We start from the raw sequence: 23,255 nt of genomic DNA on the forward strand, positions 1-23,255 counted from the left end.
GATGTCGGCTTTAAACAATGCCTTTTACAAAGAGATTCACATATGGTCATTTCATATTAATGGTCTGTAAAAAAGAAAAAAAAAAAAAAGTGGCCCACCACATTTTATCAAAAGTCCATCCAAAATGTCAGGCCACATACAGAAACCGCTCTGCGCTCGTACAGTGACCTCTTGTCAAGTGGTCAACTCACAATTCCAATGACCAGCTGGAACTGCTGAAAGATTAAAATCTATAAATATTTCAGTGTTTTCAAACTGGCTTTGATGCTGAAGTGTGACTTTGACGCCTCAATGTCACCAGCCTTTTCTAATTTGCATCAGGCATTGGAAACAGTCAAAGAGAGACGAAATAAAAAAAAAGACAAAAAAAACAACAAAAAAAACAACTTTAAGCTGCAAAACTTCCTTGAGAGATGTGACCATGGCGGGAATAATCAGTAACATCTGATAAAAGACAATAACCACAGTGGGTGTCGGGTGGGTGCATTGCTTTATATGGAAATGGAGTGAGTGATGTAGTTTCTATTTCATACGAGACACTCATCAACATGCTACTGCCTCTCCTCTGATACGACATTATGCATTAGAAGCAATAAAATGCAACGGAGGTTACAAGTAATTGATTACAAATTTATTGAGCTGCTGAGAGGACATCAGGTCAAAATTACATTAAACCTGCACCACATCATATTTTTATGGAAAAGGACACTTAACCCAAAATCACAAAGTGACTTGACTGGTTGAATTTAGGGGGGAAACAGAGTAAATGAGAACCCATCAAGTTTAAGGCTGTAAATCGGAAACGCAGGGACAGAGATGTCAAACAAATTTGCTTCACGCTCCTTTAATGTAATGTAATGTGTTAGTCATGGCTTTTTTGGATATACTGAAAGGAAGGCCCTTCCTTCCAATCTTCTCAAAGTCTCTCTGTGGCAGGATCCATCTTGATGAACCATGGCAAAGAAACACGGGAGCTGGTCGGGTTGGGTGAGAATTTCCCCATCTCTACAGCATATTGTCACATATGATGAGTGATTGTGTGGTGGTTTAGTATTTGTGTACATGAAACAAATTAACAAAATTAAATGAGCAAAACTGAACTATCCTTCTTGTACATTTACAAACAGCAACAAAGCAGAGCTACCAAATTTTACAAATAAACATATAAAATTAGTCCGACTTTGCTATGGTGACCAATAGGGACATACGATGCTATACCAACGGGCTCATCAACGGAGCAGCAGACTGTTTCAAAATGCAGTTTTATTAGAAACCTTGAGTCTGTTTACCCTGAAATCATGGAATGTCTGGGTCCAATTGAGTAGTTTTGTCATCTGTCTGAATAAAAGTCAAAGTTAGTTTATACACTGTGAGAGGTTTATTACATGAGAAACAATTTTTTGAACATTGCAAATCCTTTAATGTTTCTATACATTGGCATGATTTCTAATTCCACTTCAGTGAAGTGTGGGACTCATGGAAAACATACAGTAGCGTTAGCTACATGAGTTAGCTCACTTCTGTTAGCTAACAGTCACTGTTCGATTGTTTTATTCAGTTTGTTAAATATGTCCCCGGCCCAGGATAACAGGCATGTCAGGACCAAGCAGACAGCTCCCCCCCACACACACACACACACCAGCGAGGCCGACACATGCCCACACCCCATGCCCGGATGGGGTGAACGACAGGCCCATCGCACTCGAACAGAGTACCCCACCCCCCCAACCCCCCACCCCCTGTTCTCCTCCTCACACCAATAAAGGCCAAGCTCCAGGGCACAAGGCACCACCAGCCAGCGACCCCCCCCCCCCCCACACACACACACACACACACACCTCAAAAAAAAAACTGACCCACAAGCCTCTTCCAGGTTTTGGTCCTCTCTGTCTGACCAGTACCTCTGGTGATGCCCAGCTTCCTTCCTTGACTCGATGAGGCAGGAGATATTTTTTAATTTTTCTTTAACTTGCGGAAGAAGTTGCAGATTCTTTGCAGAAGTCCCTTCTTCTTTGGCTTGACAGGTGGATGTTCACGCTCAACATCGTCAGCCATTTCCTCAGCTGACCCTCTAGAGGGAACAGGCAAATGTTCAGGCTCCACAGCACCATGAGCCATCTCCTCAACTGACCCTCTTACAGGTGGATAAAGAGAACCTGGAGGACTGGTGGACTCAGCTGTTGGGCATTGACCAGATGGCAGGAGAGGTAAAAGATCTTCAGCCTCATCCTCATCATCCGAGGTATCCTCAGGACAGATCAGCATCCTGTGCAAGGAACTTGCCACACTGAAAAAAAAGAGTATGAATGCATCCGTCAATAAATAAAAACAGCCTTTTTTCTGATCAGGTTTCCAGCGAAACCTACTGAAACATGATCACTTACTACATGCTTGTGTCACTCCAGTCATGCAGATGGGCCATTGTGATGAAGGAGTGTTTCAGAGCCTCTGCTGGAGTGATCCTCTTATCTGGGTCCATCTGAAAGATTTTCTTCAGGAGGTTTACAAATGCTCTCCGATCCCTCAGGATGAAAGGGCGGTCTGTTTCCCTAGGCAACTGAATTTGAACAAAAAGAGACAACAGCTCAGTTGATCTGCATCTTTCTCTGCACTAACGTGTATGAAGTCTTTCTGTACTCAGAAATTCATCACTTACTGATGTCAGGTCCTCCAGAGAAGTTAAGAGGCCCTTCCGTGTGTCAGGCTTTATACCAGTGGTACACTCATACTCCCATCGAGTCTAGAACAACACAAAATATATATATATTTTTTTAGGCTATGAAGTTTGTTCTGAACCCCCCCCAAAATATACAGTCTTGCCAAATTTTATGCTGTGATCACTTTCTTTGCTAAAGAAAGCTGTGTGCTAAATAAATGTACATTATAAAGTTTTTAAATACCTTGAAGTCCCAGTTGGAGTTGCTCCAGTACATGCTCTTTATGAAGTAATCCTCAGTGTGTAGTCCAGCATCAAGGAGATGTTCAGGTGGCATCCCCAGCAGGTCCAGAATGCTTTTCAACTACAGAGGGGATAGTGATAATGTCAGGGTACGTCCTAAATCACAGCATTGAGGGATATCTGTCTGGTGTGGTACGTCACAAAACATCAAAACTCACCATCTGGTAATCGTCCTCTCCTCTAAATGGGTAGCCAGAGATATATAAGCTCACCAGAACACAACCGAGACTCCACATGTCGATGGCTTCAGTGAAGGGCAGGCCCAGGATGACTTCAGGTGCTCTGTTGATAGTCAACAAGTGATCCCAGAGTTACTAATGTCATGTCCAACAAGTGCATAACAGATTCTCACAGCATCAAATAGATTACGAGCAAAAAGTTAGGCTGGTGTAGATTGATCCTACCTGTCTCCCAGTGGCTGAATGATTGTGCCCTGTCTAGGTGCGCTTGATGTCGTGAAGGCCAAGCCAAAATCAATGATTTTTAGCTTGAAGGGCTGGTCTGTCTGGTTCACCAGCATGATGTTGTCCATCTTCAGGTCAGAATGAACAACTCCAATGCCCTTTAGGGCGTCAAGTGCTGTCAGCAACTACAGGACAGAGGAGGAACAGTTAAAGTTTTTGCGAAATGGCTCAACAGGTTACTCAGTTGCCTGAGTAAATTTCAATGACTATATGAGATTAAAAGAATCTGTACCTGCTTTGCTATTGGTCTTATTACAGTGAGGGGGAATGGCCTGAAGTCCAACTCGCTCCAAAGATCGTACAATGATCTGTCCAGTTTCTCGTACACCAGTAATGTACAATTGTCATGTATGAAGTCCTCTTGAAAGCGGACAATGTTCTTTTTGTCTGGATTGAGGACGCTCACGGTTTTCATCATGGTTGCCTGTGGTGAGGTGAGAGAAAAAAAAACATCATTAATAGACAGAGCACGACAAGAGTTTATTTCTCTCTAAGACTAAATCAAACCTTTACGTCAAAATAGGCAAAAGAGATCATCATCAAAAAAGACTTGGATGACCAAACTAGTAGGAAATATGAGTCTAAAAACATGCGTCATTCATGTGGGACCTACCTCTCTTTCACCGTGCCTCCTATTTTCAACAATTTTGACGGCCACCTCCTTTCTTGTTCCTCGTTCAACACATTTGATAACCTGGCCATATTGTCCTCTTCCCAAGACGAAGGCCTCCGCATAGTAACATGAATTGTCACTATTCAGAATCAGGGAATATTTGTCTTCATTCATTTGATCTGTGAACGGTGATACAGAAGCAGTAAAGAAAATCAGAATGTGAGTGGCAATGCCACCGAGGCAGTTATGCCGCAGCTTTCGCCATGGCTTTCTTTTTTTTTCAGCCAACTTTGTTTTAAATTATAGCGGTGGGAAATTATATAAAATTCTTCCATTAGATTTAGATATTAAAGTAGAAAGGCCTTCTCAACATCATGAGTCAGTCTCGTATTGACATACTTTCACAAGTCTGATGTTATGTGTTTTTCATTTTTCTTACCTTCACTGTCGGTGGTTCTCAGCATCCTGTCAAGAAAAAATGTTTTCCAAATGTACCAAACTGATATTATTTAATGTTCCCCTTCCTATAAGACAGTGCAGTGTCAGTCAGAATCAGTCATCTGGATCTTGACCGAAATCTCACTCAGTGTCAAAACCTTGACTGTCACTGAAGTCAAGATCACAGTCTGGTCTTTCATCTAAGTCAAGACCAGAATATTGACTGTCATCTCAGTGAACTTCAGAGTCTTTACAAATATTCTGTCAACAGGTCATCCTATGGCTTCCTTAGAAGCCAGTGGAGAGAAGCTAAAGTGGGAGAGATGTGTTCTCTCTTCTTAACTCCCGTCAAAACCCTCGCTGTGGCGTTCTGGACCAGCTGGAGACTCTTTAGGGAGTATTTTGGACATCCTGACAGGAGAGAGTTGCAGTAGTCCAGCCGAGAAGTGATAAATGCATGCACCAGTTTTTCAGCATCACTCTGGGAAAGGATATTCCTAATCTTAGCGATACTTCGCAGATGGAAGAAGGCGGTCCTGGTCACATGCTTTATGTGGGAGCTGAAGGAAAGGTCCTGGTCAAAAATGACCCCAAGGTTCCTTGCAGTTGTACTCGGAGTTAGGGCGATGCCATCTAGAGTAGAGATCCAATTCAAGAGTGTGTCCCTGTGGTGTTTAGGTCCAAAAATGATTACCTCAGTTTTATCTGAATTGAGCATTAAGAAGTTAGAGGACATCCAGGATTTAATGTCTTTCAGGCAGTCTTGCAGATGAGTAAGCTGGCTTGTGTCGTCTGGCTCCATCGACCAGTAAAGTTGTGTGTCATCTGCATAACAGTGGAAGTTGATCGAGTGCTTCCGTATTATGTCACCTAATGGGAGCATGTAAAGAGTGAAGAGAATCGGTCCTAAAACTGAACCCTGTGGTACACCATATGTAACTCTACTGTACTCTGAATAGTCATTATTAACATTAACAAACTGAAACCTGTCAGATAAGTAGGACTTAAACCATTTTAGGGCAGTTCCTTTAATCCCAATGTCATAGTCTAGTCTCTGTAGCAGGATGCTGTGGTCGATGGTGTCAGATGCAGCACTGAGGTCCAAAAGGACAAGCACAGAGACAAGACCTCTGTCTGAAGCTATAAGAAGATCATTAGAGACTCTGACCAGTGCTGTTTCAGTGCTATGGTGTTCCCTGAATCCAGATTGGAAGGCTTCAAAGAGCTCGTTGCTGTGCAGATGTTCATGTAGCTGCTCCAGGACAACCTTCTCAAGGATCTTGGAGATGTAGGGGAGGTTGGATATCGGTCTATAGTTGGCTAACACATCTGGGTCAAGAGAAGGTTTTTAAGTAAAGGGTTGATGACAGCCACTTTAAAGGCCTGTGGCACATAACCTGTGACTAAGGAAAGATTAATTTGATTTAATATAGAAGTGTTGACTAGAGGGAAGGCATCCTTAAGGAGGCTTGTTGGGATGGGATCCAGCAGACAAGTGGCTGACTTGGAGGAAGTGACTGCAGAAGTTAATTCTGACAGGTCGATGGGGGAGAAGCTGTCCAAGTGAACACCAAGTCTGGGAGGTGCTTCTATGGGGACTGTAGTCTGTCCTCCATTACTGGCAATCTTCATTCTAATATTCACAATCTTTTCAGTAAAGAAAGATAGGAAGTCGTTACTGCTGAGAGTTGGGGGGACGCATGGCTCAACAGCACTATGGTTCTTGGTGAGCCTGCCCACGGTGCTGAAGAGGAACCTGGGGTTGTTCTTATTCTTTTCTATCAGGGACGAGTAGTAAGCGCTTCTGGCATTACGGAGTTCTTTTTTATATATTAATAAACTCTCCTTCCAGGCTTGGCGGACTTCCTCGTGCTGGCTGGAATGTGTCTTCCTTTCCAGTTGTCTGGTCTTCTGTTTTAAGGCACGCAGCTCTGGGCTGTACCAGGGAACTATTCTTTTCTGGTTGATAACCTTCTTCTTCAGGGGAGCTATGGCATCAAGTGTCCCAAGGAGTGCTGCTGCAGTGCTGTCCACAAGATAGTCTACCTGGGTGGGGTGAAATCAGCATAACTGCCCATTATATCACTACAAGGTTCCAGCAATCCAAATCCAAATCCAGCAAGCTCTGCTGGAATAAGCTCCTAAATCTAGAAACAGCAGTGTCAGATAGACATCTACTGAAGCGGGACTTTTTCCCAGGTAGGATATAATTTGTTAAAGTAAATTCAAATGTAATTAAGGAGTGATCAGACAAGACAGGGTTCTGAGGAAGAACTATGATGCGGTCAGCTTCTATTCCATAAGTGAGTACTAAATCAAGGATGTGATTAAAAGAGTGAGTGGGTTTGTTTACCCTCTGACAGAAGCCAACAGAATCAAGAAGCAACTTAAACGCAGTGGCCAGAGAATCATCATTGACGTCCACATGGATGTTAAAGTCACCCACTATAATGACAGAACAAGTTTAACCCTCATTGCAGATGTACCATTTACTCATATTCATACAGTTTGCCACATACATAAACGCTTATAGGCCTAATGTTTTGTTTACTCTGTATTAGGGGTGGGTACCCAACTTTGGTACTTTAATAGCACTCACCAAAATGCCTCGGTACTACCGGGTACCGAAAATCCTGTCCAGGATGACTTCAGGTGCTCTGTTCATAGTCAACAAGTGATCCCAGAGTTACTAATGTCATGTCCAACAAGTGCATAACAGATTCTCACAGCATCTAATAGATTACCAGCAAATATAAAAGTTAGGCTGGTGTAGATTGATCTTACCTGTCTCCCAGTGGCTGAATGATTGTGCCCTGTCTAGGTGCCCTTGATGTTGTGAAGGCCACGCCAAAATCAATGATTTTTAGCTTGAAGGGCTGGTCTGTCTGGTTCACCAGCATGTTGTCGTTCATCTTCAGGTCAGAGTGAACAACTCCAATGCCCTTTAGGGCGTCAAGTGCGGTCAGCAACTACAGGACAGAGGAGGAAGAGTGAAAGTTATTGCTAAATGGCTCAACAGGTTACTCAGTTGCTTTAGTAAATTTCAATGACTATATGAGATTAAAAGAATCTGTACCTGCTTTGCTATTGGTCTTATTACAGTGAGGGGTAATGGCCTGAAGTTCAACTCTCTCCAAAGATCGTACAGCGATCTGTCCAGTTTCTCGTACACCAATAATGTACAATTTTCATGTATGAAGTACTCTTTAAAGCGGACGATGTTCTTTTTGTCCGGATCGAGGACGCTCACAGTTTTCATCATGGTTGCCTGTGGTGAGGTGAGACACAAATGGCATAAAGAAAGACACAGCATCATATTGTTAGGGTTTGTAGACTGAACCCAATAGCACAACACAAGACAACAGATGAGATTGCCTAACTGGCGAGGGTGTAATACTTCACTGTTCCTTTAAGGACCAAAAACTCAAAACGGTTCCTTTGGGGTCTGAACTCAAACAGCACTAACCAAATCAGGGGATCGACACCAAAGAACAATATAGGGCAGCGAAGATTGAGGCAACTAGCCAAGACTGAAGAAAGTAGTCTGTGTTCTTCAGGACAAACTCGCATCTGAGGACTGGGAGGCCGACAAACTTATACTAGCCACAGGGAGCTGTTTAGAAGCAGGTGAGTAACGACAAATGAGCTGCAGGTGTGTCATGACGTGCGCTTCACCCGCCCTTGTTGCCGGTTACGCAACTCCCCAGCGGTGCGCTCAGATGTCTCGGGGAAAGCAGTGTGCTCACGCAGGGGAGGCCGAACGGCAGACCGAGCCGCAACACATATCAGCTGTTGTTAAACAAAAATCTGGACAGAAAATAAGGAATGGCATCATCATATAAAAGACTTGGAAGAGCCATCCATCCATTTGCTTCTGCTTATCCTGATTAAGAATCACGGGGGGCTGGAGCCTATCCCAGCGGCTTTCAAACGAGATGCGATGTACACCCTGGATAGTTCGCCAGTCCTTTAGAGGGCCAACACATATAGAAAGACATTCACGCTCGCTATCGTACCTCCGGTCAATTTAGAATATGTAATTAGCCTAGTACACATTTGCATGTCTTTGGATTGTGTGAGGAAGCCGGAGTCCCCAGAGAGAACCCACGCAGGCACAGGGAGAACATGCAGACTCCACACAGAAAGATCCCGGGCCTGAGCCGGGACTCAAACCCAGAATCTTCTTGTTGTGAGGCTAACCACTGCACCACCGTGCCGCCCTTGAAAGACTCAGCTATGGGCAAATACAAGTTTAAATCTAGCAAAAAAAAAACAACAACCTTTTGATTTCTTTTTGTTGTCATTTTCTTCACCTCTGCATTTTGATAATTAAAGATAATAGCCTATGAAACAATGAATCTTCACCACAATGCTCAAATTGCATGGAGCCCAAAATAAAAAGTACAGACAATTCAGAAATTAGACTTATGTAGAAAATAAAGTAGTTTTACAAATATCTGCCATGGCGCTTTTTAACAAAGTACTGTAGCTCATGATAACCAAACCCAACTGTTGCCTGGGAAAACACGTCAAGTGGCTCAAATCTTGTCCCACAGGGGAGGAGCCTGATAACTGAAGGCCCTGACTCCATTCTACACTGCAAAAAAGGGTACAATAAAGATAAGATATAATCACTAAATTCAAGAGCAATCTACTTAATACTAGTGAAATTATCTGTCCATGCAGCAAGTTAATTTTACTTGATAAGATATCTTGAAATAAGATTTTTAAATCAAGAAATAGGTAGTGTCAGAAAAGTATCCAAAGTATTAAAATAAGATAATAATGCTTATTTGTAGATTAAATTACTTGAAATCAAACTATCTACAGCCCAGTAATAAGGGGAATACGCTCAATATAAGAGAAGTTATTTCAAATTACAGGTTAAAAATGTTAAATAAAAAATATTTTAAGTAAAATTTACTCAGTGTGAGTACAGCAGGATTAAGATGCATCTTGATACAAGTTGGCTTATCTTAAAATGAAACAAAATCCATACAAAAACTAGACACAAAACCTTAGAGCTAGTCCTTATTCCTAGACTATCTTGATTGACAAACTAAATCAAAAGCCAGAACTGCATAATAACAATCCATTTATTTATTTATTTTTTTACAAAAATTTGGGCCTTTTAAAGACGGACTAAATAAAAAAAAATCAGCATTGTAAATGAAAATCAGATGTAATACACGGTAAATGCAAAAATAATAATAATAACATCACAATGCAAGAAAAATAACTTATAAAATGCAATTACATGCCAGTTAAAGTGCCATATAAGCTCCTCCTAAAAATACAAAAAGACCTGTTTAAAAGAATGTAGGACCCCTGATACATGTATTTTTTCTTTTAGCAAATAACCATAGGACTCTGAACTGTGATGCGCTAACCAGGTCATGATCAGCAAACAAAAAGCAAGCAACTAACCTGACAAAATTTTTCTTACTCTTGCCTAGGGCCCCACAGTGTCTAGAAACGTCTCTGTCTGTAGCTATGTTTGGCTAAACTTCAGCAGGAAAAAGACAAGTCGGCTCAGTGCAACATTTGCAGGCAGTTGACCAGACTAAAACCAAAACATGCATTTTTTTTGTGACCTTGCCTCTTATAAGAATTGAAATTGAGAATCATTAGGAACCGGAATCGAAACAAGGAATTGGAATCGGAACTGGAATTCCAGTTCAAATGATTCAAACCCTACTCTTCACTTATTTTTCAATGAATGACTGCCATTCAGCTATTGCTTTTTTATATGCGCCAGTGGCGTCTTGATCGTGGATGGCATCGCAAATTACCACGGTCTGAATGACAGAGAGAACCGTTGCAACACATTTTGGGTAAGTCAAGTGCAAAGTGTAGTAGTATGCCATTAACACCAGCATTCCTTCCCAAAAATCCTCTTGGGGGAGGTTGCATACAGGCCTGTTTCCCACAGCAACGATGCAGGTTGTTCCATCATAAAGCAGTACTGGGGAGGAGATTGGCTGCCTCTCCAGGTAGAGCCCAGGGTCTTCACCAGGCTGGAACAGAATGATAAAGACAATAGGGTGGAGTTATGTATCAAAACTGCTTAAAAGAGTATGTTAACTGAAGTCATTAATTAACTGACCAGGTTGACAAACAAATGTTCAAATGATGTATGTTAAGACATAGGAAATTAACATGACTGAGTTAGAGTTACTGAACTTCATTCAATTTTTAGATCTATGAACTATGAAAATGTATTTTATCTCTTCTGAACCTGTAGTTTTACATAGCTCTTGTTAGATGTGAAACTGCATACAATCTAAGTAAATGAAGGACACATTATTAGCTGGTAAAGGACCAACATAATTCTCACCTTGAGGATATGAAGGAGAGCCTCGCTGGCATTTCCAAGTCGCTTTGGTGGTGAAGTTGGTGAAGGGAAAAGCGATGGAAGTGCATTGATGAGGGCAATGGAGAAAATCCACTATGGAACAGAGAAATGGCACTTGATGGAATGGTTTGAACATAGATGGCAAATTTGGTGTATGGGATGGCAACTTACCTCCACGTACATCCAAGGGGAAAGGTGGTTTCAGAGCTTTCTTCCACACGCCATAGAACTGCACTTCGGCATTAAAGTCTGCCCATCTCTCTTTCATTTCCTCTGTGTATTTGCTGTTAGTGGCATCAACAATGCGGCGCAGCTCATCCATTGCCTGGGACAAAATTGCACTTAGTTATTCGACAACTGACCAAGGCAGCCTATACAGACAAAACCAAATAATCCAAGCAAAAGTACACAGGACACTTAGATTTCGGATATCTTTAAAGCATGGGTATGCCTCAAAGACTTTTGAGGGTCGGTCTTCTTCCCTTGTAACATCTGAATCAACGAAAGCCCGTCTGGCCTGGAACTCAAGGTCCAGAATTTGTGCAACATCACTCAAGTTGGGTCTTGCATTCGGCTTCTTGTACATGTTGCTCAAAGTCCGGTAGTGCCTTGCCTGCATCTTCAGACTGTCTTTGTGTGTTAAAATTGATAAAACAGAAAAAAGGGTAGAGTCAGACAAATATATTTTCATGTAAAATTTTTTACACTAACATCTGAAAATAGTAATCAAAGATGATTTCTAATTAAATTACAAGACAAATACATTAGAAAGTGATTGTAACAGTCAATATTAGGTGTAATATATAAACACTGTAGGACATCTGTACTCATTAACTTGACTGGGGACTTTTTGGACTATTTGAATCTGTTTTCTATTTAGTCTCTTACACATCCTTTATCGTACTGCTTTATTTTGTCTGTGTATGGTCTAATTGTAATTGTGTAATATGTTGTATTGTTTTGTACATTTTTAATAAAAAAAAAAATAGCACTCATGTTATAATCCAGGATATTTACAAAGGCATCTTTTGATGCTAATGTCAATTAATGTGTCTTGTCACTTTTTCAAAAAATATTTTGCAACTATCCCCCCCCTCCACACACACACACACACACCAGACTTCACAATATCCATACATGTTTCTACAAAAGTACAATTTCGAAAAAACGTCTACTAAAAATGTACCCAAGTTTTAAAAGTAATCTATTTAATTAGTTTTTAAAAAATGCATTATTATACATGACTTAGGTTAAATGCATTGTTTGTGAGTCAAGTTAAGCTAAAATTATTTTAGTTTAAAATTGTTCACAGCAATGTTGGGAATGACTATAAACCATCCATCGTCATCTTCCGCTTATTCCTACACATTAAGGGTCGTGGGGGGCTGGAGCCTATCCCAGGGTCTACGGGCGAGAGGCGGGGTCCAGCCAGTCCATCGCAGGGCCAACATAGAGAGACGAACAACCATTCACACTCACATTCATACCTACAGTCAATTTAGAGAATCCAATCAACCTAGTCCCCAATTGCATGTTTTTGGACTGTGGGAGGAAGCCGGAGTACCCGGAGAGAACCCACGCAGACATGGGGAGAACATGGAGACTCACACAGAAAGATCCCGTGCCCGAGCCGGGACTCGAACCCGGCACCTTCTTGCTGTGAGGCCACAGTGCTAACCACTGCACCACCGTGCAGCCCTGACTATAAACCGACGGATATATTTTATGAGGTTATTTAAGATCATAGCAGGGTGAAAGGTGGCAAAGAGTGAGGGCAGACTTACCAACATCCTTTACAGATGTAGTTGGCATGCTGGATAAGGAGTCTGCACATGAGCTGGATGATTGCCGTGAAGCCAACTTGCTATTGTCAGGTTTCCAGGAGAGTGGCTGGAGTGGGGATGCTTTTTTGTGATGAAAGTAAAGTAAAAATAATAGGAAAGTCTTATTACAGGTTTTAATTTTTTTTTTAGATGTACAGAAACCAGAAAGATCAACCAACATTAGGAACATACCTGCAATGGTGGTGTCCTCTAATTCATCGCTGCTCTTAAGTAGTAAGGTACTACCAGAACCACTTGTGTCACTACTCATCTCACTGCTTGTTTCACCACTTATGTCACCATCTGTCCCTGTCGACCTGAACAGAGTCCTCTTGGTCGACCCTCGTTGCGGCATGGATCCCTGTCTCTTCATTGGGGACCTCATATTTTGGAGTCGCTTGTACATTTTGGCGTAGACGGTAACCTGTGGTGTAGGAAAAGAAATTTCATAAGTTGTTGTCCTGGATCCCGTAGCTGATTTTTTTTTTTTAAGAGAAAACATTACTTACATATGGCATATTTGTGTTATCATCACGTAGCATGGGGTAATATTCAACAATCTTCTGTGCCATTGTTGTCATCTCAAGTTTGGAGGGGTATTTTACTTTATTTCTCATCGGACTAGCACGCAGAATAGCAACCATGCTTGTGACTGTGTTCCAGATGAGTCTGCAGCAAAGCTCCTTGGATAGCTTACAGTCCTTTTCCTTTCCAGTGCATAGCAATGTAAAGTACTGACTACGCACCATGTCCAACTCTGAATCCGTATAGAGCACATACTCTGGTGGATCTGGCATCTTCATTGTTTTGTCAGCAGTTTCAGATACGGGAGTAGAAGCCTGAGGCTGGCATGGTGGGATGGCACTAGTTGAGGGTCCAAGACCATTTCCACTACAAGTGCTGGAATCTTGGTTAGAAGCTCTTTCACACTATTACAATTGTTGGGGATAAATAAATCAAAAATACAATTAAGAACATTGATCATGTGAGAAAATGTGTCCAATAAATCCCTGCCAGTGTGTATTTACCTTTTCACTGATAAAATCCCAAAGCAGCTTTCTTTTGAAAAAAGCTTCAGGGCCTGGAAAAAGATCCTTCAGGTCATCCCGGCTAAGGGTTTTCAAAGCCTCCTCATCAATGCTGGCGGCTGATTGATAAAAAATTAAAAAAATAAGCATTTTAGATGAGACATATTTCAATCAGGAATTGATACCTGGTTATGGTTGCATGTCATTAGCAATTATACATTAAATGAAGCACCTCCTTTTAACAAAAATTTTTAACATCAAATTTACGGCCTAAGGCAGTACTTTTTGCAAAAAAATAAAAAATAAATAAATAACGCTGTCCTAATGTTACTTATAACATTATCACACCAACAACCTCCCTTTCAGAGATACAAATCCTGACATTAACTTAACTAGAACGAAAAACATGATTTAACTTAACATTACCTTCCAACACCGACAGTATGGTGTCGTCAAATTTGTCCATGTTGGGTTTTCAGAGAACTCCCGCTTGCTTTCAAATAAGCGTAACCGAATAAATATAAAATCACTTGCGACAAGACCATGAATTCCACTGTGGTTTCTTCTCTCTCCTATCTGCCCACTGCCCAGGCAAGTTGGTTTACGACTGACCTTAGCAGGCGGGAAACCGCTCCAACCACGCTTTGTCGCAAACTACTGACATCATCATAGTGTGAATATTAAATATGGTTTAAAATACCAGATATTGGCCTTAAAATCTTTTTATTAAATGTATGGTACATGAAAGTTAGTTCATATAAAAATAAAAATTAGAAAAAAAATTACCTTATCCTTCCCATCATGCATCGGCAGGCATCGTCATTAAACGCACAGGAATCATCATGGCGTGGTACGGATGTATGATCTGTCTTGGTTTTGTCGCATTAAGTTAAAATTGCTCCTTAGCCACATAAATGCAATTCATAGTCGTAGTCCGGACTTTTGGGTTTACTGCGGAATTGATGGATGTGAACAGGACTTCAGAGTTTTCAACTCATTCTTTCGCCATATTAAACGGACGCACCCGTTATATTTGACGACTGTGTGCCCGCCAAGCGGATGGAGATCGACCACCACGACACCCCGCTCTTTGGGATCGGAAAACTTTGGTGTAACGTTTTTTTCTAACGGTATCACTCGTGCAACAAGCAGCGCTGTGGAAATGCCGCCTGAAGCGCCTCAGTCTGCAGCAACCAGCACTATAATACCGACTGAAACACTGCAGCCTCGGCTTGTTGACTGCCCTGTTACCGTAAGTGTTAACACAGCTTCACACTACAATGTATTTTGACCTCTGTTGGCTAAGTTAACTAACTGTAACTGATTTTAGTTTATTTGCATTTATTTTTGTGTATCCATATAGAAACATTCACGTAATAATTTTTAAAGCTACAAAGTGCAGTTAAATGGATTTGCCTTTGTAGCATCAAAATGAATTATCCAGTGAATATTAGCACAACATTTTGGATTATAGGCTAACAGTTTGACAAAGAAATACACACTCAAAAATGTTTAAATAACAGTGCACATGGAGACACATAAAAAGTTTAAGACTGAGCTAAATTTAGTGAAATAGTTTGCATGTAAAAAGGACGTTGAATTTTATTGTCAAAAATTATATTGTTACTGTTGATAAGTTATTATTTATAGCAAGATAGAAATAAAATTAGACATTAATCACCGGCATAGTGCTTTTTTAGGTGTTTGACTACCAGAGGGGCAAAGGAATCAACAACAAATCTTTAGTTATTCAACATTTTACAATCACACTAATCATTTACTTTGTGTGTGTGTGATTATTAATAAATTAATTAATTATCAAATATATATTAATTATCAAATTAATTAATTATCAAAAACTACAGTACATCTAGACACTTCCTTATTTGCTTGTAAATATTATTTTTGTCTCTTAAGATATTTATGTTCAGCTTTGATTTTAAGTCAAATAATGAATGTGTTGGTCTCCTAGATTATGAAAATAATGCTTTTTGTTATTATTATCAAAAGGAAGAACCTGATATTGCCAGATCAGCTGCAGCTTTTGCCATCAGTGTCCGCAAAGAGTGCCACTTGTCACAGGTAAACTTGTCCTCGTGAACCAGTATGTTACACTATTTATATCGTATTTGCTTTGAATGGCAGTCCTTATACGTAGTGTAGTGTATATTGTGGACTTCTTAGATGGATTCATAGTGCAGGAAATAATCTACATAAATGTCATATTTTTACAGAGAACAGTCAACAATGTCATCTCAAGGGTGCAACAATACCAAGCTGTTCTCCTCAGTACACTGAGGGAGAGAATGAGAAGGGTGTTTGAAGAGAATCCAGAGACAAGCCCTCAGCTTCAAGGTGCAGCTTTGGCCACGTTTGATACATTCACAGATCCTTTCTCCACAACTGCACATGGACAGAACAGGGCCATTCGGGAACTATTCAATCCAGTTGACCCAGAGGAAGTAGTAGTGTCCCAGAAGATTTGTTGGGTGAAGCAGGGTCGTTCTCGGGTCATGTCCATAAGAAACAAAAGTTTTTACTATGTGTCACTCATTCAAAGTCTAAAGCAATTACTGACCAATTCCAGAATCTTCACAATGCTGAACACTGTACCACAAAGGAGCAGAGACGGGTACTTTTATGATTTTAGTGATGGGGCCATCTTTACCTCTCATCCTTTATATTCTCAAAGGCAAAATGCATTGCAAATAATACTATACACAGATGAAATCGAAATATGTAATCCCTTGGGGTCCCATGCTTCGGAAAATAAATTGCTCATGTTTTATTATAGTTTAGGTAATATTGATCCAAAATTTAGATCTAAGTTGGCTTCAATACGACTCCTTGCTATTGCTAAGGCAAAAGATATTTCAGAAAGGGGTGTTGATGTTGTATTAAACAGAATTCTTGAGGATCTGACCCAGCTTTACAATGGTGGAAGGATTGAAACTCCAAATGGTGAAACTGAGTTGTTTGGTGCTGTGATAGCTCTATGTGGAGACACACTTGCCTAACATGAGCTTGGTGGCTTTAAAGAAGGTGTTGGTTTTGCTCATAGCAAATGTAGACACTGTGAATGCAACTTTGACGATATGCAAACTCTTTTTGAGGAAGATAAGTTTGATAAAAGAACTATGGAGAAACACATCAGTCAGTGTCTTAAAATAGATAATGCAAGCACAGATGTTTTGAAAGCATCCCTCAAAACCACTATGGAATTAACAGAAGAAGTAGACTACTTGATGTTCCCGCATTTGATCTGATCAAACAAACTCCCCAGGACATAATGCACGTCATTTTTGAAGGTGTCGCACCAATGGAAGTAAAGCTTGTATTAAAACACCTTATTCTGTCAGGAAATATAGAATTAGATGAGTTTAACGCAGCCATTCAAAACTTTCCTTACTCACCTCTCGATGTACGGGATAAACCATGTCCTATTAGTGTGAGCACTCTAACAGCTAATGACAATAAATTAAAACAGTCTTGTGGGCAGATGTTTATACTTTTAAAAATACTACCTTTTCTTTTGAGTGGTGTGGACAGTGAATATGTTAAATTTATTCTTAAGTTAGTTGAGATTGTACAAATAGTCCTGGCTCCTCTTATTTCTCTGCATTGTTGCTCAGAAGTAAAATTGAGCAACACCTGTATCATTTCAAGCAACTTTTCCCTGATGCTAATGTAATACCTAAGCAGCATTACATGTTACATCTTCCTAGTCAAATCATGTCCCTTGGTCCTTTCATAAGGAGTACGTGCATTCGCTTTGAGGCAAAGCACTCCTATTTTAAGCAATGGGCCTCCAAGTTAAATTTCAAAAATGTGTGTAAATCGTTAGCCAACCACAATCAGTTTCTTGAATGTTGTCAGAATGAGGTCGGTGTTGAGCATCCAATTTTTGCAAATGAAAGAGAATCAAGGCCTGTATTAGCTATTACAAATACTGAATATGTGAAGAGAAAAGTCAGAGATTTTTTGGGATTAGATGTCATGAAATCTATTGTCTCTGTGAAATGGTATACCCTCAATGGCAAGAAGTACATCAGTGGGAAGTCTATGATAGTTGCTGATGTGAATGACACTCTCCCAGTGTTTGGACTGATTAAGGATATCTTTTTGATTGATTCCTCTATTGTTGCTTTTGAGTTCCAGCGTTATGAAACTTTAAATTTTAATCAAACATTATTGGCTTATGAAGTGGTAGTGCCCACTCTTGCCCAGGGTACAGAAATCATACATGAGCTTATCGATTACAATTCATATTTTTCTGTTAGTTTCAGAGAAAGTGAGTTTGTGCCAATACAATATAATCTTTGTGATATCATTGCATCAGCCTGAGGATTAGGGATGCACATGTTTATTGGTTGACCTGCTGATATCAACCATCAACAAAATAATTCTGTGAATCAGTCTATCTGATGTGTATCTGTTTTTCACAAAAAATATAATGGTTCCCAAATGTTCTCCAAAAAAATTATTTTCTTTTTTGGGTATGTTTCTTTTTTTATACACAGAAACAGTAATAACCTATTGCATATATTTAAAATTATCTGTCATTTCTTTTTTGGGCTGAAGAAGTCTTAACGTTTAACAAACGTAACGTGTTTTTTTTATGTTTTATGTGAAAACTGCTAGCAGTGTAACACTGTTTCTCAGGCATGCAAAAGATGTTAATTTTTGCATCACAATTTCATTTTCAATGGAATACCTAAAACATGATGTGATTTAAAAAAAAAACATTTTTATAAATAAAGATGTTTTCCTTCATCTGGATTTTTTAATTGTTATTTTTAAGACTTTTACCCTCATCACAGTTTTTGTGTTAGAACAATTTCTGAAATAGCTTTGATGGGTTTTTTTTAATTCACAGTGCACATTAATAAGTCCTTTATAAGGCTCCAAGTCAATGTATTTTGGTGACTCATGACATTTGTTTTAGCACCTTGGATCTGATTGTCAAACATCTCAACTGAAAATGTGTAATCATTTAACAAGTCACTTATGTAATTCTTAAATCGAGCAACTGAAATGGTTACTGAATCTTGAAACAAGTTTAGTTTTGTTGAAAGAACTATTTCAGCTTATATTAAGAGTTATGCACTGCTTTTAAGATTCCTGGACTAAAGTAGGTATAAGAGACATGTTCATACTCAATTTAAGATTATACTGTAAAATGAATGTCTAAAAATAAGGCAATAGCTTTTTAGAACAAGACAAATGATTTATGATGCCTTAAAATAAGTTTTTAAATCTTGGCAAGTGCCAGATAATTTGCAGTGTGCAGCGTTCTGGACCAGCTGGAGACTCTTTAGGGAGTATTTAGGACATCCTGACAGGAGAGAGTTGCAGTAGTCCAGCCTAGAAGTGATAAATGCATGCACCAGTTTCTCAGCATCACTCTGGGAAAGGATATTCCTAATCTTAGCAATACTTCGCAGATGGAAGAAGGCGGTCCTGGTCACATGCTTTATGTGAGAGCTGAAGGAAAGGTCCTGGTCAAAAATGACTCCAAGGTTCCTTGCAGTTGTACTCGGAGTTAGGGTGATGCCATCTAGAGTAGAGATCCGATTCAAGAGTGTGTCCCTGTGGTGTTAGGTCCAAAAATGATTACCTCAGTTTTATCTGAATTGAGCATTAAGAAGTTAAAGGACATCCAGGATTTAATGTCTTTCAGGCAGTCTTGCAGATGAGTAAGCTGGCTTGTGTCATCTGGCTCCATCGACCAGTAAAGTTGTGTGTCATCTGCATCACAGTGGAAGTTGATCGAGTGCTTCCGGATTATGTCACCTAATGGGAGCATGTAAAGAGTGAAGAGAATCGGTCCTAAAACTGAACCCTGTGGTACACCATATGTAACTCTGCTATACTCAGAATGGTCATTATTAACATTAACAAACTGAAACCTGTCAGATAAGTAGGACTTAAACCATTTTAGGGCAGTTCCTTTAATCCCAATGTCATAGTCTAGTCTCTGTAGCAGGATGCTGTGGTCGATGGTGTCAGATGCAGCACTGAGGTCCAAAAGGACAAGCACAGAGACAAGACCTCTGTCTGAAGCTATAAGAAGATCATTAGAGACTCTGACCAGTGCTGTTTCAGTGCTATGGTGTTCCCTGAATCCAGATTGGAAGGCTTCAAAGAGCTCGTTGCTGTGCAGATGTTCATGTAGCTGCTCCAGGACAACCTTCTCAAGGATCTTGGAGATGTAGGGAGGTTGGATATCGGCCTATAGTTGGCTAACACATCTGGGTCAAGAGAAGGTTTTTAAGTAAAGGGTTGATGACAGCCACCTTAAAGGCCTGTGGCACATAACCTGTGACTAAGGAAAGATTAATTTGATTTAATATAGAAGTGTTGACTAGAGGGAAGGCATCCTTAAGGAGGCTTGTTGGGATGGGATCCAGCAGACAAGTGGCTGACTTGGAGGAAGTGACTGCAGAAGTTAATTCTGACAGGTCGATGGGGGAGAAGCTGTCCAAGTGAGCACCAAGTCTGGGAGGTGCTTCTATGGGGACTGTAGTCTGTCCTCCATTACTGGCAATCTTCGTTCTAATATTCACAATCTTTTCAGTAAAGAAAGAAAGGAAGTTGTTACTGCTGAGAGTTGGGGGGATGCATAGCTCAACAGCACTATGGTTCTTGGTGAGCCTGCCCACGATGCTGAAGAGGAACCTGGGGTTGTTCTTATTCTTTTCTATCAGGGACGAGTAGTAAGCGCTTCTGGCATTACGGAGTTCTTTTTTATATATTAATAAACTCTCCTTCCAGGCTTGGCGGACTTCCTCGTGCTGGCTGGAATATGTCTTCCTTTCCAGTTGTCTGGTCTTCTATTTTAAGGCACGCAGCTCTGGGCTGTACCAGGGAACTATTCTTTTCTGGTTGATAACCTTCTTCTTCAGGGGAGCTATGGCATCAAGTGTCCCAAGGAGTGCTGCTGCAATGCTGTCCACAAGATAGTCTACCTGCGAGGGGGTGGAATCAGCATAACTGCCCATTATATCATTACAAGGTGTGGCAGCAAGCTCTGCACAAATTAAAGCTGCAAGCAGGCCGCGTCGCTGACGTTAGCCCGAATCCAACGGTGTAATTGGCAAATCCCTAGGCCTTGTAGTTTAGGAGATACGAGCCTCAGTGCGCTGCACAGTGTGAGTGTAGAGCTGAGAGCCGGCCCTTTAAGAGCCCCACCCTTCTCTCCTCGCTCTCTGCCATCTCTGTCAGAGTGGAGAGCAGAGGAGGATTTTGGCAGTTTTACTGTGAAAAACAGTCATAACTCAGCATATGTTGGTCAAAAGTGGAATGTAAGACCACCTTTTTGTAGGGTTTTTTGTCAAGAATCCAATGGTGTGTTTTTTGAAGGTGTGGGTGTTGTAGTTTTTAAGCTAGAAGTGTTTGTTTGAGAGTATGTACCATGATGGCTGAGATTCTCCCCTTTTGGTTTCCATGACAACAGTAAACATCTGAGCGTGGAGAGCAGATGAAAATGGGACATTTTTAGTGTGTGAAAATCAAATAACTCTGCATATGTAGCTTCAAACTGCAATGTAATACCATAATTATCTAGGAATTTTTGCCAGGAATCCAGTGGTGTGTTCTGTTCAGCTGTGTGAGTTGTCGTGTAGACATAAGAAGCATTTGTTTGAGAGTGTGTACCATGAGAGGACATGGCCTCCCCATTGGTTTCCATTGTAATGTAAAACGTGTCCCCCGACTTTGACAGCATATAAAATGGGAACCGAGTGAGTCATATGAAAACTTTCCCAAACTTTGACGAGTACAGTTGTGTGATTAATGTGGCCAAGTTTGGAAGCCATGCCATTAATGCCCTAGGACGAGATAGATTTTTTTGGGGCAGTGAGAATTGTCCTGTTTTGGACAGTTTTGTCCATTTTGTGGACATTCTGTGGTAGATAGGTGAGAGGTCAGAGCAGGCTTTGCTTGATGAGACGAGTCCAACGGTGTTGGTCCCATGTCTGTGGGACATTTGTGTAAGCAGTCATAGCGCTCCAATTTTTTTTGCTCCCTAGGTGGCGCTATTGAGATTTTGTGATTTTTTTTTTTAAATATCAATTTTTTCGCCGGACCGGACATACGTGCCAAATTTCAGCGAATTTCATGCATGTCTAAGGGTTCAAATTCAGGATTTACTTGGCGTGGAAGAAAGAAAGAATAATAAGTCAAAAAAAAACTTTACAATTTCAGATAAAATTTTCACCACCATTGTTTCCTATGGGAGACCCATGTGTTTTTTTGGGGGCTCCGATACTCCTAACTGTGTGTTTTTAGTGGGGTTTTTTAGTGCTCCTTCTGTGTTTTTCTGCCGTGCAAACACGATCGGGTCTTCGCCTGAAGTACCTTCTGGCTCAGGTCCTAAAAACAAGTAATACAAACATCATCTCCCCCAGTTGAACTGAGATAAAATTCTCATCCTTCCAAATACATTATAACAGGTGTCCATTGTTTAAGATACAAGTCCGTCTGGAGTCAAAGGTTCCCCATTTTGTGCTCCATGCAATTTACATCCTTCTTTGAGACCACTGGTCCAGTGGGGGTGGATGGGGCTTAAACCAATGCGCTGTGATCATTTTAAGTGCAATCAATAAAAGAACCCTGAGCATAATCGCACTATTTTTCCCTAAATCCATGAACGATAAAGTACCCAGAATTAGATGCTTTGGTCCAATTGGTCTATTTAAATTCAAAATCTCTCATATTTGTCGCTTCGCGTTCCCCCAGAATTTTTGCAATTGAGGGCAATCCCAGAAGATGTGGGAAAAGACCCATTGTCCCGCAACCCCTCCAACCTGGGGGGACAGTTATGATCATAACTAGCTATTACCAAGGGAGTTCTGAAATATCTTGCTCTGAACTTCCAGCCAAATTCCCTCCAAACTGGGCTGTTTAAACATTTCTGACTGGGCATCCAGGAACTCTCCCACTCCTCATCATCAGTTACGGCATTAGCTTCCAATTCCCAGCATGTCTCTTCTTAATACTTGATTCTGATTGGTCAATCACCAATTTTCAGCAGTGCTGATTCCTTAACAAACCTCTGCAGTTCTAATGAGTAGACTGTTGCAAAGGTAACCTGTGTTCAGTCTCCTATGATTAGAAAGAATCATCAGGAGCTGGTTGGGTTGGGTGAGAATTTCCCCATCTCTACAGCATATTGTCACATATGGTGAGTGATTGTGGAGTCGTTTAGTATTTGTGTACATGAAACAAATCAAGAAAATGAAATAAATGAGCAAAACTGAACTATCCTCCTTGTATATTTACAAACAGCAACAAAGCAGAGCTACCAAATTTTACAAATAAACATATAAAATTAGTCTGACTTTTGCTATGGTAACCAATAGGGACATACGATGCTATACCAACGGGCTCATCAACGGAGCAGCAGACTGTTTCAAAATGCAGTTTTATTAGAAACCTTGAGTCTGTTTACCCTGAAATCATGGAATGTCTGGGTCCAATTGAGTAGTTTTGTCATCTGTCTGAATAAAAGCCAAAGTGAGTTTATACAATGTGTGAGGTTTACAACATAAGACACTACTTTTGTTTTTTGAACA

General features: G+C 40.5%; 3 protein-coding genes and 1 pseudogene across 8 annotated transcripts in view; 2 read left to right on the forward strand and 2 right to left on the reverse strand.

Annotated features, from left to right (window-relative positions):
* Positions 1–23,255, forward strand: part of rbfox3a (RNA binding fox-1 homolog 3a) — a 661,616-nt gene that overhangs the window by 467,394 nt on the left and 170,967 nt on the right. The window lies entirely within an intron of this gene.
* On the reverse strand, positions 1,834–4,670 carry LOC147239128 (homeodomain-interacting protein kinase 3-like). The gene is made up of 9 exons (XM_086195766.1): positions 4,476–4,670; positions 4,037–4,215; positions 3,656–3,847; positions 3,364–3,548; positions 3,118–3,241; positions 2,901–3,020; positions 2,657–2,740; positions 2,385–2,557; positions 1,834–2,287 (listed from the first exon to the last, which is right to left on the reverse strand). The coding sequence occupies exons 1-9, from the start codon at positions 4,498–4,500 to the stop codon at positions 1,954–1,956; spliced, it is 1,416 nt and encodes a 471-aa protein (XP_086051892.1). The 5' UTR covers positions 4,501–4,670; the 3' UTR covers positions 1,834–1,953.
* On the reverse strand, positions 9,451–14,302 carry LOC147239129 (uncharacterized). The gene is made up of 9 exons (XM_086195767.1): positions 14,107–14,302; positions 13,681–13,799; positions 13,162–13,581; positions 12,845–13,076; positions 12,614–12,733; positions 11,281–11,459; positions 11,001–11,154; positions 10,812–10,922; positions 9,451–10,491 (listed from the first exon to the last, which is right to left on the reverse strand). Exons 1-9 carry the CDS (start codon positions 14,144–14,146, stop codon positions 10,484–10,486), a joined length of 1,383 nt encoding a protein of 460 aa, XP_086051893.1. The 5' UTR covers positions 14,147–14,302; the 3' UTR covers positions 9,451–10,483.
* Positions 14,843–17,371, forward strand: LOC147239130 (uncharacterized; annotated as a pseudogene).

The sequence above is a fragment of the Aulostomus chinensis genome, chromosome 23 (assembly GCF_037954235.1).
Source record: "Aulostomus chinensis isolate RoL2024-O1b breed Wild chromosome 23, RoL_Achi_v1.0, whole genome shotgun sequence".
Classification (NCBI taxonomy): domain Eukaryota; kingdom Metazoa; phylum Chordata; class Actinopteri; order Syngnathiformes; family Aulostomidae; genus Aulostomus; species Aulostomus chinensis.

Coding starts and splice junctions, on each gene's coding strand:
- LOC147239128 (XM_086195766.1), bottom strand. CDS start 4,500: ATGCTGAGAACCACCGACAGTGAAG. Junction 4,216..4,475: donor GAGAACCACCGACAGTGAAG/GTAAGAAAAATG, acceptor CACCGTTCACAG/ATCAAATGAATGAAGACAAA. Junction 2,558..2,656: donor CTCTGGAGGACCTGACATCA/GTAAGTGATGAA, acceptor GTTCAAATTCAG/TTGCCTAGGGAAACAGACCG.
- LOC147239129 (XM_086195767.1), bottom strand. CDS start 14,146: ATGGACAAATTTGACGACACCATACTGTCGGTGTTGGAAG. Junction 13,582..13,680: donor GGGATTTTATCAGTGAAAAG/GTAAATACACAC, acceptor CAATTGTAATAG/TGTGAAAGAGCTTCTAACCA. Junction 12,734..12,844: donor AGAGGACACCACCATTGCAG/GTATGTTCCTAA, acceptor ATCACAAAAAAG/CATCCCCACTCCAGCCACTC.